General features: G+C 32.9%; 1 protein-coding gene across 1 annotated transcript; it reads right to left on the reverse strand.

Annotated features, from left to right (window-relative positions):
- Positions 1–2042: 2042 nt before the first annotated feature.
- On the reverse strand, positions 2043–24527 carry LOC134238733 (SCO-spondin-like). The gene is made up of 25 exons (XM_062720857.1): positions 24276–24527; positions 23083–23155; positions 21618–21851; positions 20764–20943; positions 20466–20636; positions 20145–20315; positions 19708–19878; positions 19276–19446; positions 18881–19051; positions 18581–18777; positions 18300–18462; positions 17716–17756; positions 7434–7506; positions 6981–7214; positions 6699–6878; positions 6290–6460; positions 5853–6023; positions 5593–5763; positions 4949–5119; positions 4671–4841; positions 4372–4542; positions 4099–4269; positions 3785–3981; positions 2442–2604; positions 2043–2122 (listed from the first exon to the last, which is right to left on the reverse strand). The coding sequence occupies exons 2-25, from the start codon at positions 23147–23149 to the stop codon at positions 2055–2057; spliced, it is 3849 nt and encodes a 1282-aa protein (XP_062576841.1). The 5' UTR covers positions 23150–23155; positions 24276–24527; the 3' UTR covers positions 2043–2054.
- Between the last annotated feature and the right edge of the window lie 998 nt (positions 24528–25525).

The raw sequence follows: 25525 nt of genomic DNA on the forward strand, positions 1-25525 counted from the left end.
TGCAGTTTATGTGTAAAAATATCAGACAGGCAAGCTTGTGATCTGTTTTCCGAAGAGAAAAGTATCTCAAATATAATGAAATACCACAGGAATGAGGAAATTCGGGAAAATGTTCATCTTAAGCACCCTCTTGTGGATTCCATGTCAGTCTTGAATCCAATTAAGTGCTGGTTTTAAAGGGGCCTGGACAGTTTCAACTGATTTTTTTAAAACCCATTTTAATGTTTACAATTCCCACCTAAAGCATCATCTGTTGATTAGCAAAAATTTGAACATCCTTTGTTGATTAACAAACAAGATACAAAACTTAAAGTTCTTCATAATGTAAACAAGGCTCGTGCCTTGTTTTTGTTTACATATAGAAAATATCATATTTATAACAAAATGAAGCAAATCAATGGTAAGTGTCGAATCGTATTTAAAATTAACTTTTTGAAATTATCTACGTGGAACGAACATCTATTAGTATATTAACCTGTGTAAACAAAAACATGACACTAGCCTTCTTTACATAACAAAGGTTTGGAGCTCTAAATCCGTCTTGTATCTGAACAACTGGCGTTCAAATTTTTGATGATCATTAGAAAGACCCTAGTTATATATCTTTAAAAATGGAAAAATAAATTTTGAAATTTTAGCTAAAACTGTGTTCATGTCCCTTTAAAGCAAGCATCATTTAAAGGTTCATAAATCCTCTGCTCAATCATATAAAATGTTGCTTGAACCTTAATGATTTCCAAAAGAAACGAATTTTATAAGTAAAATACAAACAATTATAGCATAGCTTGTGGGGCAAAATTGGACAAAAAAGACACTTCAACTTGGCAAATCTATAAAGAATACATTGTAATAAATAAATATGTCATTAAGAGTTATCTTTCTTATCAGAGTATCAATGAACCTTAAGTTCTTAACTACAAACTATCACAATTTTTGTCATGTAGAGTTATCTTTCTTATCAGAATATCAATGAACCTTACGTTCTTAACTACAAACTATCACAATTTTACCAGTGTTCTGATTTTTACATCAAATAAGGGGGCAGATTCGGCCGTTACTCTACCTTGTCCTTTATATCATTTCAAACACAGTTGTACATGTACAATTAATTAAAACTTTGAATTGCATTCATATCAATATTGAAATATATAATCTTTACACAAAGAATTTATCTCCTATTTGTAAGGCATTGAACACCAATATACAATTTAAAATGTAGGTTAGTACAGGATTTCTTCGAGTGTTATGAAAAAGACCTAGTATTTGATATGAAAGGAAAATAAATTTTTCTAAGGTCATAAGATGAAATAACTCGTATAGACCATTACACGACAGATTTGCCGATGGATTTAATCATGAGTATATATGGTCTACTTTTACCTCTAAGTAGTTAAGCTTGTTATTAAAATCCAAATAAATCATGATTGTGTGCCAAAAACGAATAGGGTACAATGCCCAGCAGAAAACTTGCAATGGGTGTTGTGTCAATTTCTCGCATGCTCGGGACACCATGTTACAAGTACGTCCAGTCGGACGGAATAGAAATTCCAATGTATATAAACAGTAAAAAATATATACTTATCTATGTGCTTATCATCATAAATTGCTTTGATTATGTACTTTATATTTTTACAGTGCACATCAGTTTCATGCACATGAATTATTCTCTCTTTATTCATTGTCCGTACCTTATTATTGAAATCACAGGCACGTGACGTCACTTTTTTTTCCTTTTAATAAAAATACATCCCCTACCTAATAATAAACGTGTAGGGGGTATATTTTTTATTAAAAGAAAAAAAGTAACGTCAAGTGCCTGTGCTTCGAATAGACGAAATCAGTTACACGTACATGTATACATTAAAATTTACGACCGTTAATGTGCGTGCAGTATTTGTTATTTACATAAAGAAAACTAAATGAACTAGAAATCATTATATCAAAACAATTTTATTACAATAAGTTATAATAATGATTCCTGAGTACCCATTCGAATAAAATTTCAATAAGCAAAGCATAATTTTAAAGTTTTTTTTCTATCGTTTTCCTGGCTTTTACACGGTGAAACCAATAGCTAGGGCAGTGCTGACCAGGAGAAGCAGTGCAGAGGCCACAATGTTGGCTGAAAATAAAAGAAAACAATTTGAATTTTTTTTATTATGCTTAAAAAAATTAAAAAATGCATAAACATGTTTATGAATTTTACGACGATTACATCTGTACAATATATGTAGCACCGATATGACCCCTGTATAGTGTATCGACTGCAAGCATTTCTTATCAGTAATTTCAAGCAAACATAGAGATAGCATCGTTTTTGAAGGGAGGAGAGACACCAAGAGAAAATAAATCAGCTTATATTGTATAAAGTGATATCTGGAAATGGTTGGAGAAGAAGCACCCCCCTCCCCCAATGCTTCGTGCTTGATGGTGACACATACCTGCGCTGCCCTTAGCCAGACATTCCTCGACATTTGTACATCCGGCATAGGTGGCGTCTTCGTCACTTCCGTCATCGCAGTCGGACGAACAGTCACATTGGAATACTCTTTGGATGCATGTCATTGAACCTGATTGACAGGTGAAGTATCCAGATGGACAAAGCTTAATGAAAAAAATCAACATAATTTAATTTTGTTTGTATTTTAGTCTCTCATTGGTTGATTTCCAAAAAGGAACGCAAATTATTTCTTAATAACCTGGTTTGGTATGGGGACAACCCCCCCCCCCACCCCTTGACAAGCAGCTGAATTAAGTTGACAAATCCAAGACTACCTTGTGTAATGAAATTACAATGTATACAACTTACATAATTGAATGGTATGTAACCATTTTGTGTAATGAAATTACAATGTAATATCAAGTCAGAGATGTACGTGTTGTAGATTGTGTGTACATTTTTATGATATATATAGTGAAATGATGTGCATTCCTTTTCATAATTATTTGTTACTATTCATATTCTTGGTGTTTGATTACATTTTTTCTATTAAATATGATCTTTTTAAATCAAAAGTACAATTTTTGATAAACATTTTTAACTAAAAGTAACCCCAAACAGTCATTTAATAATTAAACCCTGTGTAAGTGCAAAAAAAATCAAGAATATAAGCATCGGTAAATAGCCTATCTCTCATTAGTTAGAGTCGAAAGGTATATATTTTAATCACTTTTTGTAATTATTTGGGTATATTTTTCATCATATTAAAGATTGAAAACATTGTGACAAAGACTTCTAAAAAAATATTAACAAATGTAAGGTGGAAAATTGACTTAAAAAATAGAAATCAAATCATTTGCCTTTCTTTTAAATGTGGACTTATCTTTTATGTCAATTGAATAAAAAAGAAATTATTCTTGAGAAATATTGCTTATTATTGTTCAGTTAATAAAGTCTATAAATAACGGTGTTTGAAGAGAAATTTTTGTGATTTTTCATATTCTCTTCTTGACAAGTACCCCTAAAAATAACTGAAAATGTGTAGTCGCAGTATGTAATTACCATACCAAGTTTCACAGGCTGTACTAGATTTTGAAACAAGGAAACATACATATCATGAGCTTTTAACTGATTGATAAGCAAGTACTAATTTATTATTTTTGAAAAGTTTGAAAATCTAGTGACAAGACTTTTTCGACATAGGTTCTATCTTAAAAATAAATTTCTTACAAAGATAATTTTTGTTGTTGAAATGATAAAAATGCACCAAAGCGTCGTGTGAATTTGATAATAGATTCAGGCTTTAAGCTTAATATTAAAAAAGGATTACGAAACTAAATGTACCTGTTGATAAGTGCCAGGGGCCACAGTGGGACAGTCTTGTGTGTTACAGTCATCAAAGTCACCGGATGATCCTGAACACTCCAAACCTCCATTTGCTGGTTTTGGATTGTCGCAAATTCTTGATCGCGATCGTTTACCACCTGCACAGGTTTTGGAACAGGATCCCCATTGTTGCCAACTCCCCCAAGCCCCATCAACTGCGAATATAAAAGGATCAATTTCAATTTGCTCATCGTATACATATGCCCTACTAAATACAAAATGTAAAACCACGTAATTAATGATAATTATGCATTTTTCTCATCATAACATACTTATACAGACTTGCGTGTTGCAAGTTTGGGTGCTTGATTGAGCTCCTGGGCAGCTAGCTCCACCGTACTGAGGAGACGGATTTGTGCATGTGCGCGTGCGATCCTGTGTACCTCCACCACAAGTAACCGTACAAGTACCCCAGCTTCCCCATGACGCCCAACTACCGTCAACTGATAAAAGTAAATAATTTAAACATAAAACATAATCAGAATTTCTAAAACATATCAAGAGAGTAAAATTTATGTAACAGAAAGCAACATAAATGTCATTACTTGGACAATTCTGTGTGTTACAGGACTGGGATGAACCGGTACTCCCTGGACATGCAGCGCCTCCATATTGTGGTGCTGGATTTGTGCAAGATCGAGACCGTGTTTGACTTCCTCCTCCACAAGTAACCGTGCATGTACCCCAAGATCCCCAACTTGCCCATGATCCATCAACTAAAATAAATACAATCGAGTGTTGTATGTATAGTACGATCGACTGTTATACTAGTATGTATAGAGTAAAATAATAGGTTAATTATCAAATGGAGCTTCGCACATGTTTTAATTAAATTGAAACCTACTTGGACAGTTATGAGTGTTGCAGGTCTGTGAAGATGAAGAGAAGTCTGGACATGCTGCACCTCCATACTGTGGTGCTGGGGCGGAGCAGCTGCGTGACCTTGACTGTATTCCGCCACCACATGTTACCGTGCAGGTTCCCCAGTTGCCCCATGAAGCCCATTTTCCATCAACTGGACACACAAAAGATATTACAGTTATAAATGTATCATGTTGTCAATGAGGATCGTTTTTAATTTATTTCGAAAAAATTTCAATTTAACGGTAAATTAATACTCACTTGGACAATGGTGAGTATTACACGATGTTGAAGAAGAGGAAGATCCGACACAGTCATTTCCAAGATACTTTGGGGCAGGATTCGTGCATGTTCGAGATCTCACTTTTGTTCCACCTCCACATGTGACAGTGCAAGATCCCCAAGAAGCCCAAGCTGCCCAGTTACCGTGTACTGAAATGATTGTTTTACTTTTATTCTCTTATCCCTTTTCTTACTAAAAGATTTTATTTTCTGGAAAAAGGATATCAATAGTCTTGTTAAAAGTTAAGTTTCGTAAAACAATTAATAATCAATACATTGACGTTGTCAGCAAAAACAATGTGTCATGAAGTCAAATGCTGGCTTATATATAAACTGTAAGACCATTATTTATAGACTGGATTGTCTACGGGTTTTTCCGTTTTTCCGATCTTGACAAGGAGCACGTGGCTGGTCAACAGGTGATGTTCACTCCTCCATGATACCTGATCCCGCTTCTAGTTGAGGACCGTGTTTGCTTTGCTCCGTATACTTGTATCGTTTAAATTCACTTTTAAGTTTGATGTTTTTTGTTATCTCCATATTTCTCGTTACTCTTTTAATGATTTATTTGACTTTAAGATAGACACGTAAAGCAAATCTTGAAAATAACTTGGAAGACTTACTGGGGCAGTGATGAGTGTTGCAATCCGCTGAATTAGAAGCTGCTCCAGAGCAGCTGTTGCCACCATACTGTGGAGTCGGATTCGTACAGGTACGGGTTCGGATTTTAGTTCCTCCAGCACATGTTTTGCTACAGGAACCCCATCCACTCCATGAAGTATAACCCCCGTGAACTGAATGTAAAATGAGAATTATTAGTCTTGCAAATAAACTTGGCATTGTTAAGAATGATGGTAGAAATTTCAGCCTTCTGAACACGTACTTGGACAGTGGTGAGTATTACAAGCAACGGTATGAGACGAGGATCCAGCACAGTTGTTTCCACCCCAGGCAGGGCTCGGATTCGAGCACGATCGGGTTCGAGTTTTAGTTCCACTGGCGCATGATTTGGTACAGGATCCCCAAGATCCCCATCCACTCCAACCACCGTGTCCTGTCAGGTTAAAGATTTACATTACTTCAATTGTTATACGAAAATAACGTAGGTTTGTTCCTCTGCCGTCCATACAGTCGGAGGTATATTATCAAAATTTTGGCTTTGCATGTGTTGATGTTTTACTATCATTGGAAAATGATTGTTTACAAACTCAAGCATTTTCTACAGAAGATTAAGCCTAAAGATTTGGCCAAAGTTTTTATTCATACTTAATTAAAAAATTTTCGTCTTAAGTTTATAAATTGAATACAAAAAATACTTACTTGGACAGTTATGGGTGTTACAGGAAACAGAATGAGACGAAGATCCTGCACAATTATTTCCACCGTAAGCGGGGCTTGGATTCGTGCACGACCGGGTTCGAGTCTTAGTACCACTAGCGCAGGATCTAGTACAGGATCCCCACGAACCCCAACCACTCCAAGCACCGTGACCTGCCAACATAATAGTGATACTGATTGAAGAAAATAGCAACAATGAAATTACATAAAAATGGTGGCTATAATTCTATAAAAATTGGTTATCTAGTATCTAAACTTTTTGCGTGAAAAAAGTTGTTATGCAACCATTTCATCATAAATAGGAAGTGCAATGGTATAACTATTTAGAACCTGCAAACATACCCGAGCTTTCTGCAGGGTGATTATAATAAGTGAATTTAAAGCTACTTACGAGGACAGTTGTGCGTGTTACAAGAAGAAGATGATGACGAAGAACCAGGACATGAGGATCCACCACCAGATGGCGCTGGGTTGTTACAGGAACGAGACCGTGACCTAGTTCCGCCACCACAATTCCTATTACAGCCTCCCCATCCACCCCATCCTCCCCAGTTTCCGTTTACACGACGAGCTATTACATAGAAGAAATGACATGTACAATATAAGTGTATTTTCAAAATCTTTTACTAAAGGATAGATAGGTTTATTATTTCAATCCCTGCTCCTAACTTACAAACGCAATTCCAGTTAAACCACATGTATTTGTAAGTGCCAACACAGGGATCGCCAAACCAGCTGTTAGTAGCACACACGGAACACGAGCTCTTTCCATAGCATCTGCCATCCAGTACCCCTACCTCGTTCGGAGCGTCACACCAGTAACGGATCCCGTAATGGGCGTAGGTAATGTCGATGTAGGCGTTACTGCCACAGTTAATTGTGTAACAATCGTGTTCCCCAATATGCCCTGTGTGATGAAAAATAATAAAAATATACGTTCAACTTGGCAAGATTAGACTGAGTATTAAATCAAGGTTTTATTTTTTTTTACCCGATATCAAACATCGTTCCACTTAACTAAAATATGTATATCTCGTTATTGAAGCTTTTTATTTAAATAAAAAAAACATTGTAAAGCAACGCCTTGAAATAATTGTTTAAAGAAGCAATTTCATTCAAATCTTACCACTGCCTGCATTCACAACAGAAAGTCCAAATGAAATCACTACCGTAATATAGGCAAAGAACTGCATCCTCATCTGTAAAGTATTCAAGACCAATAATACGTAATAATTTTTAGCGAGGATTTAATTTTGGCATTATTAGCGAGGGTGCCGAGATCGCTAAAATTGAATATCGCTAAAAATTAATTGTATTTAAGTTGTAATAACTTTTTTAAGTGAGCATTTCAAAATCGCTAATATTACTTCTCGCTAGAAATTAATACCCAATTTTAAGGTCAAATCGCTAAATTTGCGTCTCGCTAAAATTTCCACTTACATGTATACGGTAATATAAAAAAAATGTTTGATATACCCCGACCGATCAATTCCATTCGCTCCTTTCCGATTCTCCCCCTCCGATTTTCTTCTTATATATATATATTTATATAGATCAAATATTTACAGATTGTCTGATTTTGTTTTTAAAGATTATTTATTTTAGGTTAATTATTTTTTAAAGACACTCTTTTAAAAATAAATGTTTTTACATCGGTAGTTTTTTTTTAATTGTCCACCTGTTCTGTTTTTAATAACATTGTTTTATTACTTATTACAATATGTGACATTTATCAATGTTAAATAATATAAAAGAAAATCAACTTGAAAACCTTAAAAATGTGCGTTGGGGTACATATAATAAAAAAAAAATTAAAAAGATTGTCTCAGGATAATTCATTTCAATAAAGCTGTAACAAAATTAATGAGGAAAATGTATGGTTTTAAAAAATATTTTTTAACGCATAATATATATACTGTAAGGTATTATAATTAAACCATATACTTCATAAAAATTTGAATTATTTATTTATTTATTTTTTTTTGTAAACTTTTTTTAAAAATAAATCATATAAAATGAAGGTAACGGCCCCCTTTGTCTTTTTCATTTTACTAGCTTTTTATAAGTATCGACATATAATTTGGTAGAGGTTAAAGGAAATACATGTATGTATGAACGAAAACGTTTATGTTAATGCCTGAATGTCAAACAATATACTTTAAACTTTCTACTGTTCATAATGAAAAATTTTTCATTTAATATCTTGTACGATTTGCTATTCAAAAAGAGGTAATTTATCATTAATTTTAAAATCAATTCATGTGTACTTAGCAGTAGATCATGAAATAAAAAATAATTCTTAAAAGTCAAAACATAGACCAGGTTTGGAAATAATTTTAAATTTCGAAACCTTACAACTCGAGAAAGTTGAAAAATTAAGATTGTAAATTTTAAGAAAGATTTAGAATATCACAATAATTTTATAATTTTACCTTCCTGCGTCCTTAACAGGTTATTGGAATATTAACTTTCCCTCTTTAATTCAATGATTAAAATCGGAATTAAGAGATTAAAACATAAAAGTGGATACGGATTTGGGTCAGATTGGAAGTTATTAGTGCCAAAGGTTTTATTACTCCAAAGTCGTAATATTTTTTTTCCCAACTAACTGGAACGTTTGCGTGTTCCAAGTTTGACTTTATTGACCTCTTTTTGCCTGAATGTATGTAAAAAGGTAGATTCTATTTTTTCATTTGGCAATACATGTATCTTATGCACAGTCATCATTAATTTAGAAAAAAAGAACATGTGATATTGAAGCTTATTAGAACGTTTTTGGTGTGTTAATGAAGAAGCTGTAGCCGTTCTTTTATTACGTGTTGCGAAGAATACGAAAAGGTTAAAGAATATGTAACAAAAGTCCATTTTATATTGAATGGTACAAACATTAAATGAAGAATGATATTCGGACACTTTAAAATGACGTTGAATGAAATGTAAGTAAGTGATACAGCATAATGTGGGATGTTCTTAAAATCGCATACTAATGGAAACGTAAAATTTCGATGTAAAAATTAAATACTTTGTTACAGTATCATTTTATGGTAGACTAGTATAAAAAATACGCCAATTAAAATTTTCTTCTCAAATTAAAATTGTTTTCAATTGATATTTTGTTCTAAGGTTTAAAATACTGTCTCATTATGTGACGTGTAGTATAAAAAGAAATTTGTCCACACATTCACATTTTGGCCCACATAGAGTAAAAAAATATCCTTTAGGACCCCTGTAAAAAGAGGAACTTAAACATTCATCATTAAAATACGCATTTAAAAAAAATCATTTATTATTAATTAAATTGTAATGTTGCTTGTAAAAGTGACTTTTTTGATTTCATAAATAAGTAAAATACATTGATAACAGTAATAATTATTTGAGTGCATTGTAATTTCATTAAGAACAGGATGTGTTTGCGGAACACTGATGCCTCCGTATAGCAGCTTTTGGCGAGGGTTGAAGTTTTTCTCAAATGGAAGTCAATCTTCAATGTCCGGGTCCATATCGTTGTTATTTAAATGGAGGTCTTGTCACAAGGAATTCATCTGTATCTGAGAAATATTATATAAAAGCCCTATTGCAAACTGTTCAAAAATTATAAACAAGGTTAAAGATTTCAAAAAGGGGGTAAAACTCTTAAGGTCAAGGTCGAAAGGTTTGTCAAAAATGGTTCTATACAAAGGAAGGCTTTGTTACAAAGAATATGTCTCTGAAATATGATAGCCCTAGTGCTCATGTCAAAAGTAATGACCAAGGTTGAAGGTATAAAACATGGGTCAAATTCTAAGGTGAATGTCAAAATTGTTGGTATCCAAAGGAGGTCTTCTTACAAGGAATACAACCGTGAAATATGACATCCTAGTGCAAACTCACAGGCATGTGTTACGTATACGGGGCATCCCATACTTATTTTTACCACAAAGTACCAAACTCAATTTCAGGAAACCCCCCAAACTCCGAATTTCAGACTCCAAATTTTGTTAATACATTAATCATTAACCTACTATAAAGACATGGTACGTCGCTTCTATAGACTTTTTTTTCTTGACAATTAAATCATTTCAGACGTCTCTTGTCGAGCCTCTTTTTATTGTAAACCACTCAATTATTCCTCGAAAATTACCTAGATACAAGAAATGTGTCAAAACCTTTATGGGATATACAAGTTTCCGGCTGTGGCTATAGTAGTAGGATAAAACCAGATACCTCGGAATGGAATACTTGGAAGTCTCTGTAGAACTGTACTCTAACGTATGATCAATTTCTAAAATGAGGTAAATTATTGACAAACAAGATGATGAAACAAGAATGTCAGAAGTCTCGTTTAAAGTCACAATTTCGTAAGTTCTATGGTCGATACAATGACCTTGTCAGCAAAAAAATTTTATCATTGAGTCAAATGCAGTCTGACGTTTTTCATACTAATTGTTAGTCCATTATTTATTCACTGAATTGACAAGGAGCACAGGGCGTGTTTGACCGGTCGGCAGTGGACGCTCACTCCTTCATGGCACCTGATACCATCTCCGATATTTTGGAGGTCCGTGTTTGGTCTGCTCCTATATTGTTCTAGTTATTTTAAACTTAGTTTCCTGTCCTTGTGTATTGAATGTGTTTTCCATTCTACTTAGTCATAAATACACAGTGTGTTTTGCAGTATTCAAGATCAACTTTTGATTTAAATTTGATAAGCTAATATTTTTTTCTGAATGTACAATTAGTCTTGATTGTGTTACATTGTACTGTTGAACTATTTTCAATTGAAATTTCAGGCATTCAAGAAAAGTAAGGAAAAGCAACAAAATAATTCAGTTAAATAGTATTTATTTAGTAGTTAAAGAGAGAAATTTAGCCAGTTTAAAATATTCTTTAAAAACAATATAAATCAATTTTTTCTTAGCAAAATTTACATGTAAAAGATTATTATAATAAGATTATTATAAAGATGGTGGTCAATGCGTAAGTGTTTTTTTCCAGCTCCGCTGTTTTTCCTCTTTATTCTGTCCTTTTTATCGTGTGAGATCTTTAAAACAGTTCAAAACTGTCCAGCTTGTTTAATAACAAGTACAAGTAACTTAAATTGAAATTTGTAAACTTTTGTTGTGAAGAAACAGTGATTTTTCCAACACCTTATGTACCGTGAGTAGCTACTCACAATGTCAACAATGTCAACAATTACAACGCAGAAAGATGGTAAAAAATCAGAGAGTGGGGGAATCGATAAAAAGGCTAAGGGTGACAAGAATACTCCAGACAGAAAGTTGGTGCAATTGAACCTCCAGTCAATTCCTGCTTCAATTAAAAATACGGTGGTGTCAGGAAAAAATGCCGCAAAAAAACAAAGAAGTAGCAGTTCTGATTACGAGTCAACAAGTGGTGTCAATAGTGCATTGGGTGAGCTCAGTCTTATACAAGAAGGCATATCGGATATAAGGCGAATAATGGTCAGTAAAGATGATGTAAAAGGAATGGTTACTTCAATCGTTACCGAATTAAAGGGTGAACTAAAAAATGAAATCCTCGCTGAAGTCAAAGAGTCACTCATACCTGAAGTTAAACAGAGCGTGACGGAGCAGGTAAAGAAAGAATTCGGGGAAAAGATAGACAGAAAAACAAAGGAGTTTCAAGATCAGACTAAAGATATCTCAGAGGGGTTTAATTTAGAGTTTGAAACACTGAAAGAAAAGTTTCACGAGCAAGCAAAAGAACTCAGGGCCCTAAAAGAACATTTGAAATGCTATCAATATTTGACTGAAACAGCAGTTACTTTAGCAAACAGCAATCAGCAGTATTCGCAAAAGGACAATATTAAGTTCACCAAATGGAATGAGCAAAAAAACGAAAATCTGCGTGCAGATCTCTGTGCAAACTTGAAGGAGACAGTTAACGTTGATCTACAACCAACAGATATACTGGCCATACACAGAGTCCCAGGATCGGGTGGTAATGTCGGACCACGGCCAGTCATCGCCAAATTCAGGAATACCGAGACGAAAGTGATGGTCATAAAGAATCGCTCAAATGCGGAGTTGAAGAAGCGCTTTGTGATGCACGATCACGTAACTCCTATGAACGCCAAACTTATAAAAGACTTGAACGAGGACGAGCGTATTGAAAGTGCCTGGTACTTTAATGGCAAAGTGTTTGCGTTGGATTACGATGGAGACAGACACCGATTTGACATCCTGGACAGTGTGTCTGACAAACTTAAACACAAATAGCACGATTTATGCATAAACAGCTGGAGCACGAAAAACTTCCAAGAACTTTTAAGATGGGATCGGGAAGCAAAACTTTGTGATCGGGATTGATTGAAGCGAGAGAATGCGAAAGTGTGTGACATGGTATGTGTGTGAAGATTATCCACATTTCTTTTGTTTTGTTGCTTATTTCTCCAAAACCATATACTACTTTTCGACACCCGTTTCTTTTTTAAGTATTATCCTTTTATTTTGTATCAGATTCAATGTCAGATAATATAAAAGTTGTTACAGTGAACTGTCAGGGCCTTGCAAAACCATCAAAACGACTAGATGTTTTAAATTTTTACAGAAAAAAAGGATATTCAATTATATGTCTGCAAGATACTCATTTTACTACAGAAATTGAACCATATGTTGAAGCACAGTGGGGTTTCAAATGTATATTTAATTCTTTTAAATCTAATGCAAGAGGGGTTGCTATAATGTTTAATAATAATTTTGAATTTAAAATACACAGTATAAAACGGGATAATAGTGGGAATATGCTGGCATTAGACATTACAATTGAAGATAATAGAACTACTATCATAAACATATATGGTCCTAATTCTGATAATCCAGAATTTTATGATATAGTTAGAGAAACTTTTCTTGAATTTGATAATGAATATCTGTTACTTTGTGGTGACTTTAATCTTGCTTTAAACCCTTCTTTAGATACTTTCAATTATCGTAGTGTCAGTAACCCAAAAGCACGTGAGAAACTATTAGAGGTTATGGAAGATATTCAGTTAATTGACTACTATAGAATTTTAAACCCAGACAAAAAAATATATACCTGGTTGAAAAAAAATCCATTAAAACAAGGTCGCCTTGACTATATTCTTATTTCAGAAAGTCTTTCAAATTTGGTTGAAAACTTTGCTATTAAACCTGGTTACAGGTCTGACCATTCTTCAGTTATAATGGAATTAAAATTTAATTCTTTTGAAAGAGGGCGAGGTCTATGGAAATTCAATAACAGCTTATTAACAGATAAAACATATGTTGGAAAAGTAAAAGAAACTATAGAAAAGGTAGTTGCCCAATATTTACATGTTCCAAATAATGACGGTAATCAATGTAATGTTCAAATTGATGACAGTCTGTTTTTTGAAGTTCTTTTGATGGAAATTCGAGGGGCCATCATTTCTTGTTCATCTTTCAGAAAAAAAGAAAGACAAAATTCAGAAAAATTATTACTAGAGGAAATTGAACATTTAGAAACAATGACAGAAATTAATTTTGAACTTTTAGAAGAAAAAAAGCTGAGTCTTGAAAATTTGAGAAAAGAAAAATTGCAGGGGCATATCATAAGATCACGAGCTCGATGGATTGAAGAAGGGGAAAAACCGACAAAGTATTTTTGTAATTTAGAAGCCAGGAATTTTTTAAATAAAACTATTAAAAAGGTAGAAGTAGAGAGTGAGGGTACAATATATAATCAGGCAGAGATCTTAAATCATGTGAAATTATTCTATAAGCATTTATATACAAGTTCAGATTCTGAGCTCTTAGATATTAATTTAGAAGAAATTATTCAAGGACAAGATGTCCCAAAGTTAGATAAGCATGCATCTGAGAAACTTGAGTGTGATATTAATGAAAAGGAAGTAGCAGAAGTGCTTAAAAATATGAAAAATAACAAATCTCCAGGTAGTGATGGTTACACGGTTGAATTTTTTAAATTCTTTTGGAATGATTTAAAGGCTTATTTACTTAAGGCAATTAAATGTATTTTTATCAATAACGAGATATATCACAAAGATTAGGTATAATTTTGTATTCCAAAAGGTGATAAACCTAGACAGTTTCTAAAAAATTGGGCCCAATAACACTTCTAAATGTTTTATATAAAATAATATCAGGATGTCTCGCACAAAGAATTAAAACAACACTAGATTATTTAATATCAGATACTCAATCAGGATTTATGAAAGGGAGGTATATAGGTGAAAATACAAGATTCATGTATGACTTAATCCACTACACAGATTCCAAAAGCATCCCAGGTCTATTAGTTTTGATTGACTTCGAAAAAGCCTTTGATTCAATTTCATGGACATTTACATATAAAGTTTTGAAGTATTTTGGTTTTGGTTCAAAGATTATAAATTGGGTCAAGATTCTAAATTTTAATTTTAAAGCTTCTATTTTACAAAGTGGATTTTTATCTGATCAGTTTGATATACAAAGAGGTTGCAGACAAGGTGACCCTGTTTCTCCATATTTATTTATTCTATGTGCAGAAATTCTGGCAATTCTAATTAAACAGAATAAGGACATTAAAGGTATTGTGGTAGAAATAAAGAACATAAATTATCTCAGTATGCTGATGTTTCTTGCTTTAGATGGTTCACAAAAATCCCTTTTTGCTGCTCTTGATACCATTGATTTTTATTCAAAACTTTCAGGATTGAAAATTAACATATCAAAAACTAAAATAGTGTGGATTGGATCAAAAAAGTATTCAAAAGAAGTTTTCCATCACACAAGGTGGAAACTAGAATGGGGAACTACAACTTTCAACTTACTAGGAATTCAGTTCTCAGTTCATCTTAAAGAAACTGTTGATATTAATTATGACTTACAACTACCTAAAATAAGAGCTTTGATTAAACAATGGAAGCGAAGAATCCTAACTCCAATTGGTCGCATAACTGTTGTTAAGACGCTTATCCTACCTAAGCTTAATCATTTATTTATTTCTTTGCCATCTCCTAGAAAACAGTTTCTAGTTGATTTGCAAAAAGATATTTTTGAATTTATATGGAAGTCCAAATCGGATAAGATTTCCCTTGTCACACAGACTATCTTTCTGGAGGTTTAAAAATGGTCAACTTAGACAATTTTATAATGGCTTTAAAATCTTCTTGGATGAAAAGGTTAACTCAAAAACAAAAGCCATGGATGGATTTCTTATTTGCATTAAATGGAAAAGATGTTATTGAGAAGTTATTTCATTTTGGGGATCTGTTTATTTCAGAGCATTTACTTCCTAAAAACAATTTTTTCTGGCAAGATGTATTAAAATCATGGCTGGAAGTCATGAAGTTTTAAATAATTGTAAACATGTAAAAAGTAATTTTTTAAATATCCCGGTGTGTTCCTCCTCCACAAGTCACTGTGTACAATTCTAATATCTTGGTTGGCAAACGGTCTGTTTTTATCAAAAATTGGTATGAGAAGGGTATCAGAGTAATAGGAGATTTTTTAGATAGCGAAGGAAAATTTTTATGCTTTGATTCTTTACAAAAAAGATTTTGCCTCTCACAAACAGATACAAATAAGCAGATTATGCAATATAATAGTGTTCTTACTGCAGTATCAAAATATTTGAAATGTATGTCTATTGACAACCACTTATTCACAAAATCTTACAATACACTTATGCCCTTTTATTATGAATTGTTGTTACAGTCAGAAAAATGCACTAAGCCAATTTACTCCATATTAAACACAAATAATGTTAAACCTACATCTATATCAAAATGGATTTCCATTTTGAGTATCTATGGGCAGTGTAATTTTGAAATACATGATGTTTTTAAAGTTTGTTTTAAAGTAACAAGTGATACAGCTGTTCAATGGCTGCAGTTTAGAATACTGCATAGGATTCTTCCTGTAGGTTACTATCTTAAAAAGATTAATATCAAAACTACTGATTTGTGTACCTTTTGTAAGAATGAAAGTGAAACAATCCAACATGTATTTTTATTTTGTAATAATATTTTGGCATTGTGGAGTAGTCTTAGCCAACATATATATAGAGCTACTTCAAAAAGGGTCGGATTTAACATTAATAATGTTATATTAGGAGAGATTCCTTTGTCAAAAAATAATAGAGCTGTGAATTTTATTATATTATACACTAAACAATATATCTTTACTTGTTTGATGCAGAAGAAAATGCCAAATCTCAGTGCACTCTTATGTCATCTAAAAATCAAATATAATGTTGAAAAATTTGTTTCAATCCAAAAGAATAAAATTGTGTATTTTAATTCTATATGGTCTACATGGAAACCTGTTTTTGAGGAGTGACAGGGATGGCATTCACTATTGTTACTGTCTTTTTTTTTTTTTTTTTCTTTTTTATCCGCATATTGATAAAAGAATATATGTATAATTCAGATAATTTATGCACAATGTTATAAGGCGTTGGAGGAAATAGTGACGAATTGAATTTACATTTATTATCTTTTTTTTATCTCTCTTTTTAAATATTATCTATAGATGGATAGTGGATAGTGTGAAAGGGTGAGTGTGTTTGTGTGTAAGGCATAAATGTAAATATGTTCATCTATCTCTTTGTTTATTATGAGAAAAAATATAAATAAACAAAAAAAAAAAAAAAAAAAAGATGGTAGTCAATTACTAGTAAGTAACGAGTAAAATATGATACATCGGGCAAATTTTGTAATAAAAAAACACCTATGTTTGATATCAGGTATTACATGTTCCAGGGCCTGGCTTAATTAAGCTTTTTGGTACAGGATCCTTTACCCTAAGGCTTTCTTTTTCGGATCTTAAAATAAAAAAACTTAACATATTTGAATTGCATGTCTTATTGTAAAAAAGAAAATACAATTATATTGTTGGAATGTCGACTGTACACTTATTTTAACTATATCTCATAATTCAATGTTGATTAAAAAAAAGCGCTTGAAATCCAATCTGCTTGTAATTTAAAAATGTTTTGACCTTTAAATATGAAAAAAAAACAAATTTTGAAATGAAACATGGTTCTTTAAGCAGATATGCATACAATACGATATGAAAACATTTCAGGTTTAAGGGAAAACCGAAATAACAGGCAGACACTTGTACTTGTGCATAGATTAACGAAACATGTGGTCAATTCATGAAAATAAGACTTGATTTATGTCCCTCTTTGGCTTAATATCTGTATCAAACACAAACATGTAAAATTATCCTACTGAGAACAATGCGTATATTATACGCAAATACTTGTATCGGAAGCCCTCTGTTATTACACAATGTTGTAAATGAAATAACGTTTATATCAATATACATGTCACAAGATTAGCATAATCAAAGCAAAGAAACGTTATGATTCAACTAAAACTAGTAGACTAGTAGAAAAGTAGTACATATGATATAAAGAAATGTCCATTTGCGTTTTTAAAGGGTCATCAATCGGCCAACGAGAATCGTCACACAAAGCACAGCCATGGATAGAACGTTACCTGTAATGACAGAATAATTGGTAGAATTGTACTCATTGAAGGACAGATAATACATTCCTCAATAATATATCATTTTTTCCAAAATGTTGTCATTGAACAATTGCTACTTTAATATGTTTATTCACAAAAAAATTGAGGTACCTTACCATGCGTTTGTGCAAGACAGGAGATGTTAGTGTTTATATTTTGTCCTTTTGGAAAAAACTTAATCTTTTAAAGTGAACTTTTTTAGAGTTTCTTTTTTTTAAAATGATTAAAAACTGTTATATTAAAATTAAAGTTTTCATACATAACAAAAATATACAAAACAGATATTTGTTTAGCGTATCGTCTGACCTAAAACTTGTAAAAAGTTTTACTCGAGCAGATATAAACTTAACGTGGAAACATTTAGCCTTGCAATTTTTTTACCCTCTACCCCCTTCGTCCCCTTCTCTTTCTTTTAATATGAATTATTTTTTAAATATATTAGAATGGATATTATATTTTACTTACGAATGTACGTGTAACTGATAAAGAACAAGTTTGTCCAATTTTTCTTACCAACACTAGCTTTTGACTGACACTGTAGCAGATTCGTACACCCTGCGTAGGTGGCGTCCTCGTCACTTCCGTCATCACAATCGGCTGAACAATCACACTGAAAGGCTTTCTGAATACACGACATCGAACCGGAGTTGCAAGTAAACCAACCGGATGGACAAAGCTGTTAAAATCGTAACAAAAATCAGTTTTGATTATTCTATGTTAGTAGTTAGAATGACGTTAACGTCAGTACTTCAATGGAAAGATGAACCCTGAATTCTAAAATATGTATACGTTACCTGTTGGTACTGGCCCGGCGCAGGCGTGGGACAGTCTTGACTACTACAGTCTTGGTAGTCAGCAGACGCCCCGGAGCACTCCAATCCGCCATTTGCTGGTTTTGGGTTGTCACAGCTTCTGCTTCGCGACTGTTTGCCACCCCCGCATGTTTTAGTGCAAGCACCCCAGTCCGACCATGCACCCCAAGCGCCATCAACTGTTGTTTTAGAGAAAAACATATACAACGTCAAACAGCTGTAGTTCTATACAAGAATGTACAGCAACACGATTTTTTTCAAATAAAAGAGAGTCAGTCTTACTTATGCATATTTGGGTATTACAATCCTGGGTGCTATTAGAGGCCGCTGGACAATCGGCCCCACCATACTGAGGAGAGGGATTGGTGCATGTACGGAATCGGTCTTGAGTACCTCCTCCACATGTTACAGTGCATGTCCCCCAACTTCCCCATGCAGCCCAAACGCCATCAACTATAGAGGTATATAATTAATTGCTGTTTTTATCAAACTTTTCATACGTATTTTATTAAACTTCCATTTGATGAACTTGAAATCTAAACAATCGTTTAACAAATAAATCCATGAATTTATTTTTTGACACTTAAATGAGTATTCATGTTTTTACTTTTTAAGTCACACTCTTTAGAAATCGGATATATTAATTGAACATTTATTTTTTTTTAATGGAAGGTTACTTGGGCAGTGATGGGTGTTGCAGTCTTGAGAAGATCCGGTACTTCCGGGGCAGTCTGCGCCATTATACTGGGGCGCTGGATTTGTGCAGGTTCTTGAACGAGTCTGTGTTCCACCCCCACATGTGACTGTGCAAGTCCCCCACGTACCCCAAGCTGCCCAAACTCCGTCAACTGTAATAAGATATGATCATACGTATTTCATTGTCACAAGGATAACTGATCAGAAAAATTTTTTTGGACATTTTTCAATCGTATTTGAAGCGTAACAAAACTTTTCAACGTTTAATTAACACAACGTTATAAGCGAAGTTAAGTGATCATTTTAAAGCATACTTAGCATCATTGATAAATTCCTTTTTTTAATTTGTATTCAAGAAGATTAGAAAAAAAATATGTTCTACAAACTAATATTTTAAAATCAATTTAACTTACTTGGACAGTTGTGAGTGTTGCAGGTTTGTGAAGATGAAGAGAAATCTGGACAGGCTGCACCTCCATACTGTGGAGCTGGGGCGGTACAGGTGCGAGATCTTGTCTGGATACCGCCTCCACACGTGACTGTACAGGTGCCCCAGTTACCCCAACCTGCCCACTGACCATCAACTGCAAAATGATTAAAATTTAAGTCCTCTGTGTCTCTAAGTTGTTGGAATTAAAAAAGAAATATTTGTTTTGTAAGTTTTTATATCGGAAAATTGTACTTATCTCTATTATTTTATAAAACTCAGTTTTTGCTCCAAGATTTTATTTGTTGCAACTGAAGTATTTTGTTGCAGTTTAAATGTTGTTGACGTAATTGTCGAAAGAACAGATAACTGTGTGTTAATGGACATACATGTATGACGCCTTAATCAAAATCTAATACATACTCGGACAGTTGTGGGTGTTACAATCAGTTGATGAGGAAGAGGAACCAGCGCAGTCATTTCCACCGTACTGAGGAGCAGGGTTTGTACACGTGCGAGATCTGACCTTTGTTCCTCCTCCACAAGTCACTGTGCATGACCCCCAGCTCTGCCAATTTGCCCAGTTTCCATGTACTGGAATGCAAGATCCAGAAACATAACGATTTTCCATAGAAAAAAATACGTCAATATGAAAACCTTAAACATGTTGAGATTCATCTGTACAAGCAAAAGATTCTATTATAATCCGTAACTTATATAGCATTTTATGTGTGTAAGACTGACTTGGACAATTGTGAGTGTTGCAGGATGTAGAGTCGGAAGATGATCCACTGCAGCTGTTGCCACCGTATGCAGGAGAAGGATTCGTGCAAGATCGAGATCGTGATTTTGTTCCACTGCCGCAAGATTTGGTACAGCTTCCCCAAGAGGACCATGATGTAAAGCCTCCGTGAACTGTATTATTAAATGTATTAATTTAGAAAGTTAATTTTTACACTGTTTGGAAAAAAAGATTTGAATTTACAACTACCAGTATATTGATAAGGAATGTGTTGATACTTATAAAATCAATATGACCCACCAGGGCAGTTGTGAGTGTTACAGGAAGTGGATGAAGTAGAAGAACCGGAACAATCGGATCCACCACCAGATGGCGCTGGGTTGTTACAGGAACGAGAACGTGACTTTGTTCCGCTGGCACAGCTCCTGGTGCAGCTTCCCCAGCTACCCCATCCTCCCCAGTTACCATTCACGGCTCTGTCTACAACAGGTAACCATACATATTGTTAATTTCGCTATGAATTTTATAATATATAATAATGTTATTTTAATTAATTGAATCCGGTCAAATTAAATCCGGGAGTTTATTATTCGAGTTTTCTTCTTGACTAACCGTAAATTTGATCTGATCAGGTTTTTTTTTCTACAAACCAAAACACCATTGGAAGTGGTGACGTCTCTATACGAGTGAATAATTCTCGAGAGAGGCGTTAAACAATAAACAAAGAAAACAAAACCAATCATATACCTCATTCCAAGGCTTGTGTCGATTACAATTTAATTTATAACAGATATAATCAAGCGATTAGTATTTTTAAAATTTTGTTTTCTTGTGTTGTCACACTTAACATTTTAGTATATTTAGTATATTGTGCTTTTAATTTTGTCAAGAAATAGTAAAAAATAAAAATCTTGCTGAGAATTTAATAAAGCGCATGTTAGTTTTAAATTTGGCCAACTCATGACCTTCAAAAATACTGAACTGGTTAATTAATTAGTGTGTAACTAGTATTTGACCTGGTATACATAGTCAAAGTGTAGATTCCATGAAAATTGAATACTTGCATATGTACTAAACCTATCCTAATATTTTGTTGAATTTATAATAATAGTTCGTTAAATTCTATTTATTTGACAGTTTAATTCAGTACTTACTTATACAGTTGTAATTGTACCAGAGGTACTTGAACGTTCCAACACACGGGTCTCCATACCAGCTGTTAGTCGCACAAATTTCGCAGGACTGCTTTCCGTAACATCTTCCGTCGAGGACGCCAACTTCGTTAGAAGCATCACACCAATACTGAATCCCGTAATGGGCATATGTTATATCGAGATACTGGTTAGAACCACAACTGATTGTCGTGCAGTCGTGCTCCGAAATTTTCCCTAAAAATATTTGTAACATTGACACAGCAGAACTGAACTGCAGAAAAACAAAAGAGAGTTTTAAATTTTCAAATATATAAGGGAAGCACATGTTATTTTTTTCCCTTTTTCTTTATTTCAATATAAATATTATTCCGTAAATAAATTAATGGGTTAACCGTCTAAAGGAATTTGAGAGAGAAGAATTTACATCAAATGATGTATTTTTATTAATGTGCGCAACTTAGTTTTTCTATTGAACAACATGTCATCAAAGTGTAAATCTTTGAATGATGGCGGCGAAACAATCGCAAGATAACGCTTCATGAATGGCGATGATTCGATACCCCGAGCCCGAATTAACAGGGGATTTCCTTTAGAATGGACTTGCGTAGCTGAGACTTCTTGATGCAATTGTGAAACTGCGTGGCCCTGTTAGAGTTTTTTTAAATCTCGACAGGACATTACTCATGCTCATGAGTTTAATAAAACTTGTGTGAATCTGTTCATCCTAAACATTTCAAGAGGAAATGTCTTACCCCCATTCTTCTTTTTTTTTATTTAAAGTTACAGAATCCAGAATGCTCATAAAGGCGTGGTCCAATTGAGATGGGAGAAAAGGCAGTACAGTGTGCATTATGTATTCATATTTAATTAATTTTGTGAATTAATGATTCAGAGTAAGTTCATATTCTTGAAATTTATGATTCTTGTTTATGAAATTAAATTATAATGAACAATTTACGAATTGTTATGTTTACGTTTTGAATTTACGTACAGTCACTCCGTGATTTCAAAATTTACAGCTCGGCCATGTATTTGTTTATTTTTAAAATTTCTTTTTCGTTGTTTTTGTTTTATTTTGATCTTGTCAATAAAATATATATGTATGTAACTCAACACAACGGCTAGTCGTCGTTTTTAAAGATGTGTTTAAGGAATAACTCTTATTTTTCGATTTCATGATGTGATCAATTGTTTGGCTTGCGTGATACTAGTAATTTGCATAAACGCCGAATTGATTCCGCCAATCAACGTTCTAGAAGCCCCGCTTCTTGTCTCTATTTTTCCCACCCTGCACATGATTTTTTTTAACCGCGCCTATCGATGAACCAGTACATTGATGGAGAAATAAAATACATTATTACTATTTGTAATTTTATCTCATACAAAGACATTGGAAATGTAAATATTGTAAAATCTTTGCTCTAATGCCATATACTGTGATATGATAGCGTCTGAAATTCCTTACCACTTCCGGAAAGTACCCCGGAGATTCCGAGTGAGATCACTACCACGACACAGGCAAAGATCTCCATCGTTATCTAAAACATGTAAAACAAGACATGAAGAAATAAGATTAAAGAACTAAACTTGCCATGAATAAATACCTTTTTATAAAGTAAGGAAAGATAAGACAATTTCTTATCACCAAATATATTAACAAAACTAGCTCAATATCTGATAAGAAATAGGAAATTACTTTTCAATTAATTTTAAAAGGAAGCTTATGCTGATATAGGATTTTCTTCCGGGAGTTGGGATGGGTTTTTTTAAAATCAAATAATCCGTCCAAATAAATAATTAAATGTCCTCGAAATAGCTAATTCATTTAAACAATGTCTTATTTATCTCGATATCTGACCTGTCATAATTTTTATTTTGTTTCTAATTTATCCAAACAAATTCCGATTTATCCTGTCCGAACATTATTAAATGTATCTAATTCTGTAGAACAAATTTATACTTTTCTATAAGTACAGGTATATACATTTTCCAAAAGGAATGACTTTTATCTGATCTTCCAGCATAATGAAATATAAGAAATACCCCCCTCCCCCCCCCCCCCAATAAAAAAAAAAAAAAAAAAAAATATATATATATATATATATATATATATATATATATATATATATATATATATATATATATATATATATATATATATTTCCGGTTTTTTTCTGAAGGCTAATTTTTAAAAATAATTTTAAAGAATATAAAACTTAACATGTATGAAAAACAAGAAATAAAAAATTATGTTTAATACCTTAAAATAATTCCTTGTTTGATAAATCGGTACAATCCTAACAGAGAAAAATATTTTGAACTAAAAGAAATGAATTGCCAAGTTTTACCAAAAATTATAAATTAATTTTGCAGAATTAACTTTTGATTAACAATTGCTCTAACCGAATAATTATTGAAAGATAAAATATAAGTCCTAATTGCAAAATTTATTAGGAACAGAATCATTAAAATAAAAATAAAGGTTACGTTATGCGAAATATTCAGTATTACATAAGTGTAAGATATTATTCAGAAAATATAATCATTTGAAGGCCAGAGGTGTTAGCTTATAAAAAAAAAATGGAACAAAACATAAGCAAGATTTGTATTAATCTTATATTTATGAGATTAAATGAGTACTTAATTTTTCATAATTACCTGTTCCCGCTGTCTTGACGTTTCTCCTGGCCTTAACGAAAGCTGCCCCTTCTAATCTTAATCCATTGTGGCATAAATACCTATTTTATAGATCATGGTGATCTTAAATCTAATGTATTTAGGTCAGTTTTGATTTCTTATCATTTTTTGAATTTTTAATCCGCTGTGGACAATAGCATTTTAAAGAGATCGTTTGCTTTGGTCCTGTTTTAAAAAGGTATTACATATACTTAGAATCGAGACCTTATGAAATTAAAGAAGGTGAGACATGTGTGTATTTGAATGGTCAAACAATGTGTCCTTAAATCGGTTCAAGCAAAATTTTAATTAGACTTTTGAGTTATTTAAACGTTATGAATTTTCTATTTTAAATTCATAAATATATTCATTTTATGTTATTAATGTTACTACCATTATTATAGAAAATTGTATCCATAAGTAAGATATTACTTTTAAAAAACACATCATTTTCAATTGATGCATGTTAGCATATTCAACTCAACAGAATACTAATTTACAGATTTGTGAAGGAATTTGAAGTTAAAGGCACCATAAATGACAAATGACTTAATTCTGGTATTAGAAGACCAAGGGATGTCTGTACCAAAGAGAACATTACTGCCATTGATAGAGTTAATAATAAAGCTTTACAAAAATCCCTTAGACGGGTCCTGCATGAACAAGATAGCACCTTTAGTAAATCTAGTGTTCATAAAATACTCAAATTTGATTTTAAATTGATTCCTTACAAGATAGGTATAAATTTAGAGTTTGCCCATAGGATTTTAATTAGACCCGACTCTTAAAATTAAACAGATGCATGGTATTCCGATGAAGCCCACTTCCATCTTAACAATATTGTTTATAAACAATCTTAAATTCTGTTGTTTGGTGAAACCCAATTTTAATTTGGAAAAACCTCTTAACTGTTAGAATGTTACATTTAAAGCTTGGTAAAAAAAAAAAAAACTACAGAAATTGTGTTCAAACAATGTTAATCCAAAGGGTGCCATTTGGAACATGTTGTAAAATGACGTGTATTATTCTAAAGAAAAAAAACTGTTGATGATTAATAAGGAAACTGTGACAAATTTATGCTTGGTAAAAAAATTATAACAATTTTATAACATATGTAAAATTTCATTAATGTAACTTTAGGCATCAACATTTTATAACAATTTAAAAGTAACATATGTCTTGGGACACCCTGTATAAGGGGAAGTGGCAAATATGTAACATTCGACATGTGT

Source organism: Saccostrea cucullata, unplaced genomic scaffold (assembly GCF_032062105.1).
Source record: "Saccostrea cucullata isolate Sc308-1 unplaced genomic scaffold, CSIRO_AGI_Scuc_v1 ctg163, whole genome shotgun sequence".
Lineage (NCBI taxonomy): Eukaryota > Metazoa > Mollusca > Bivalvia > Ostreida > Ostreidae > Saccostrea > Saccostrea cuccullata.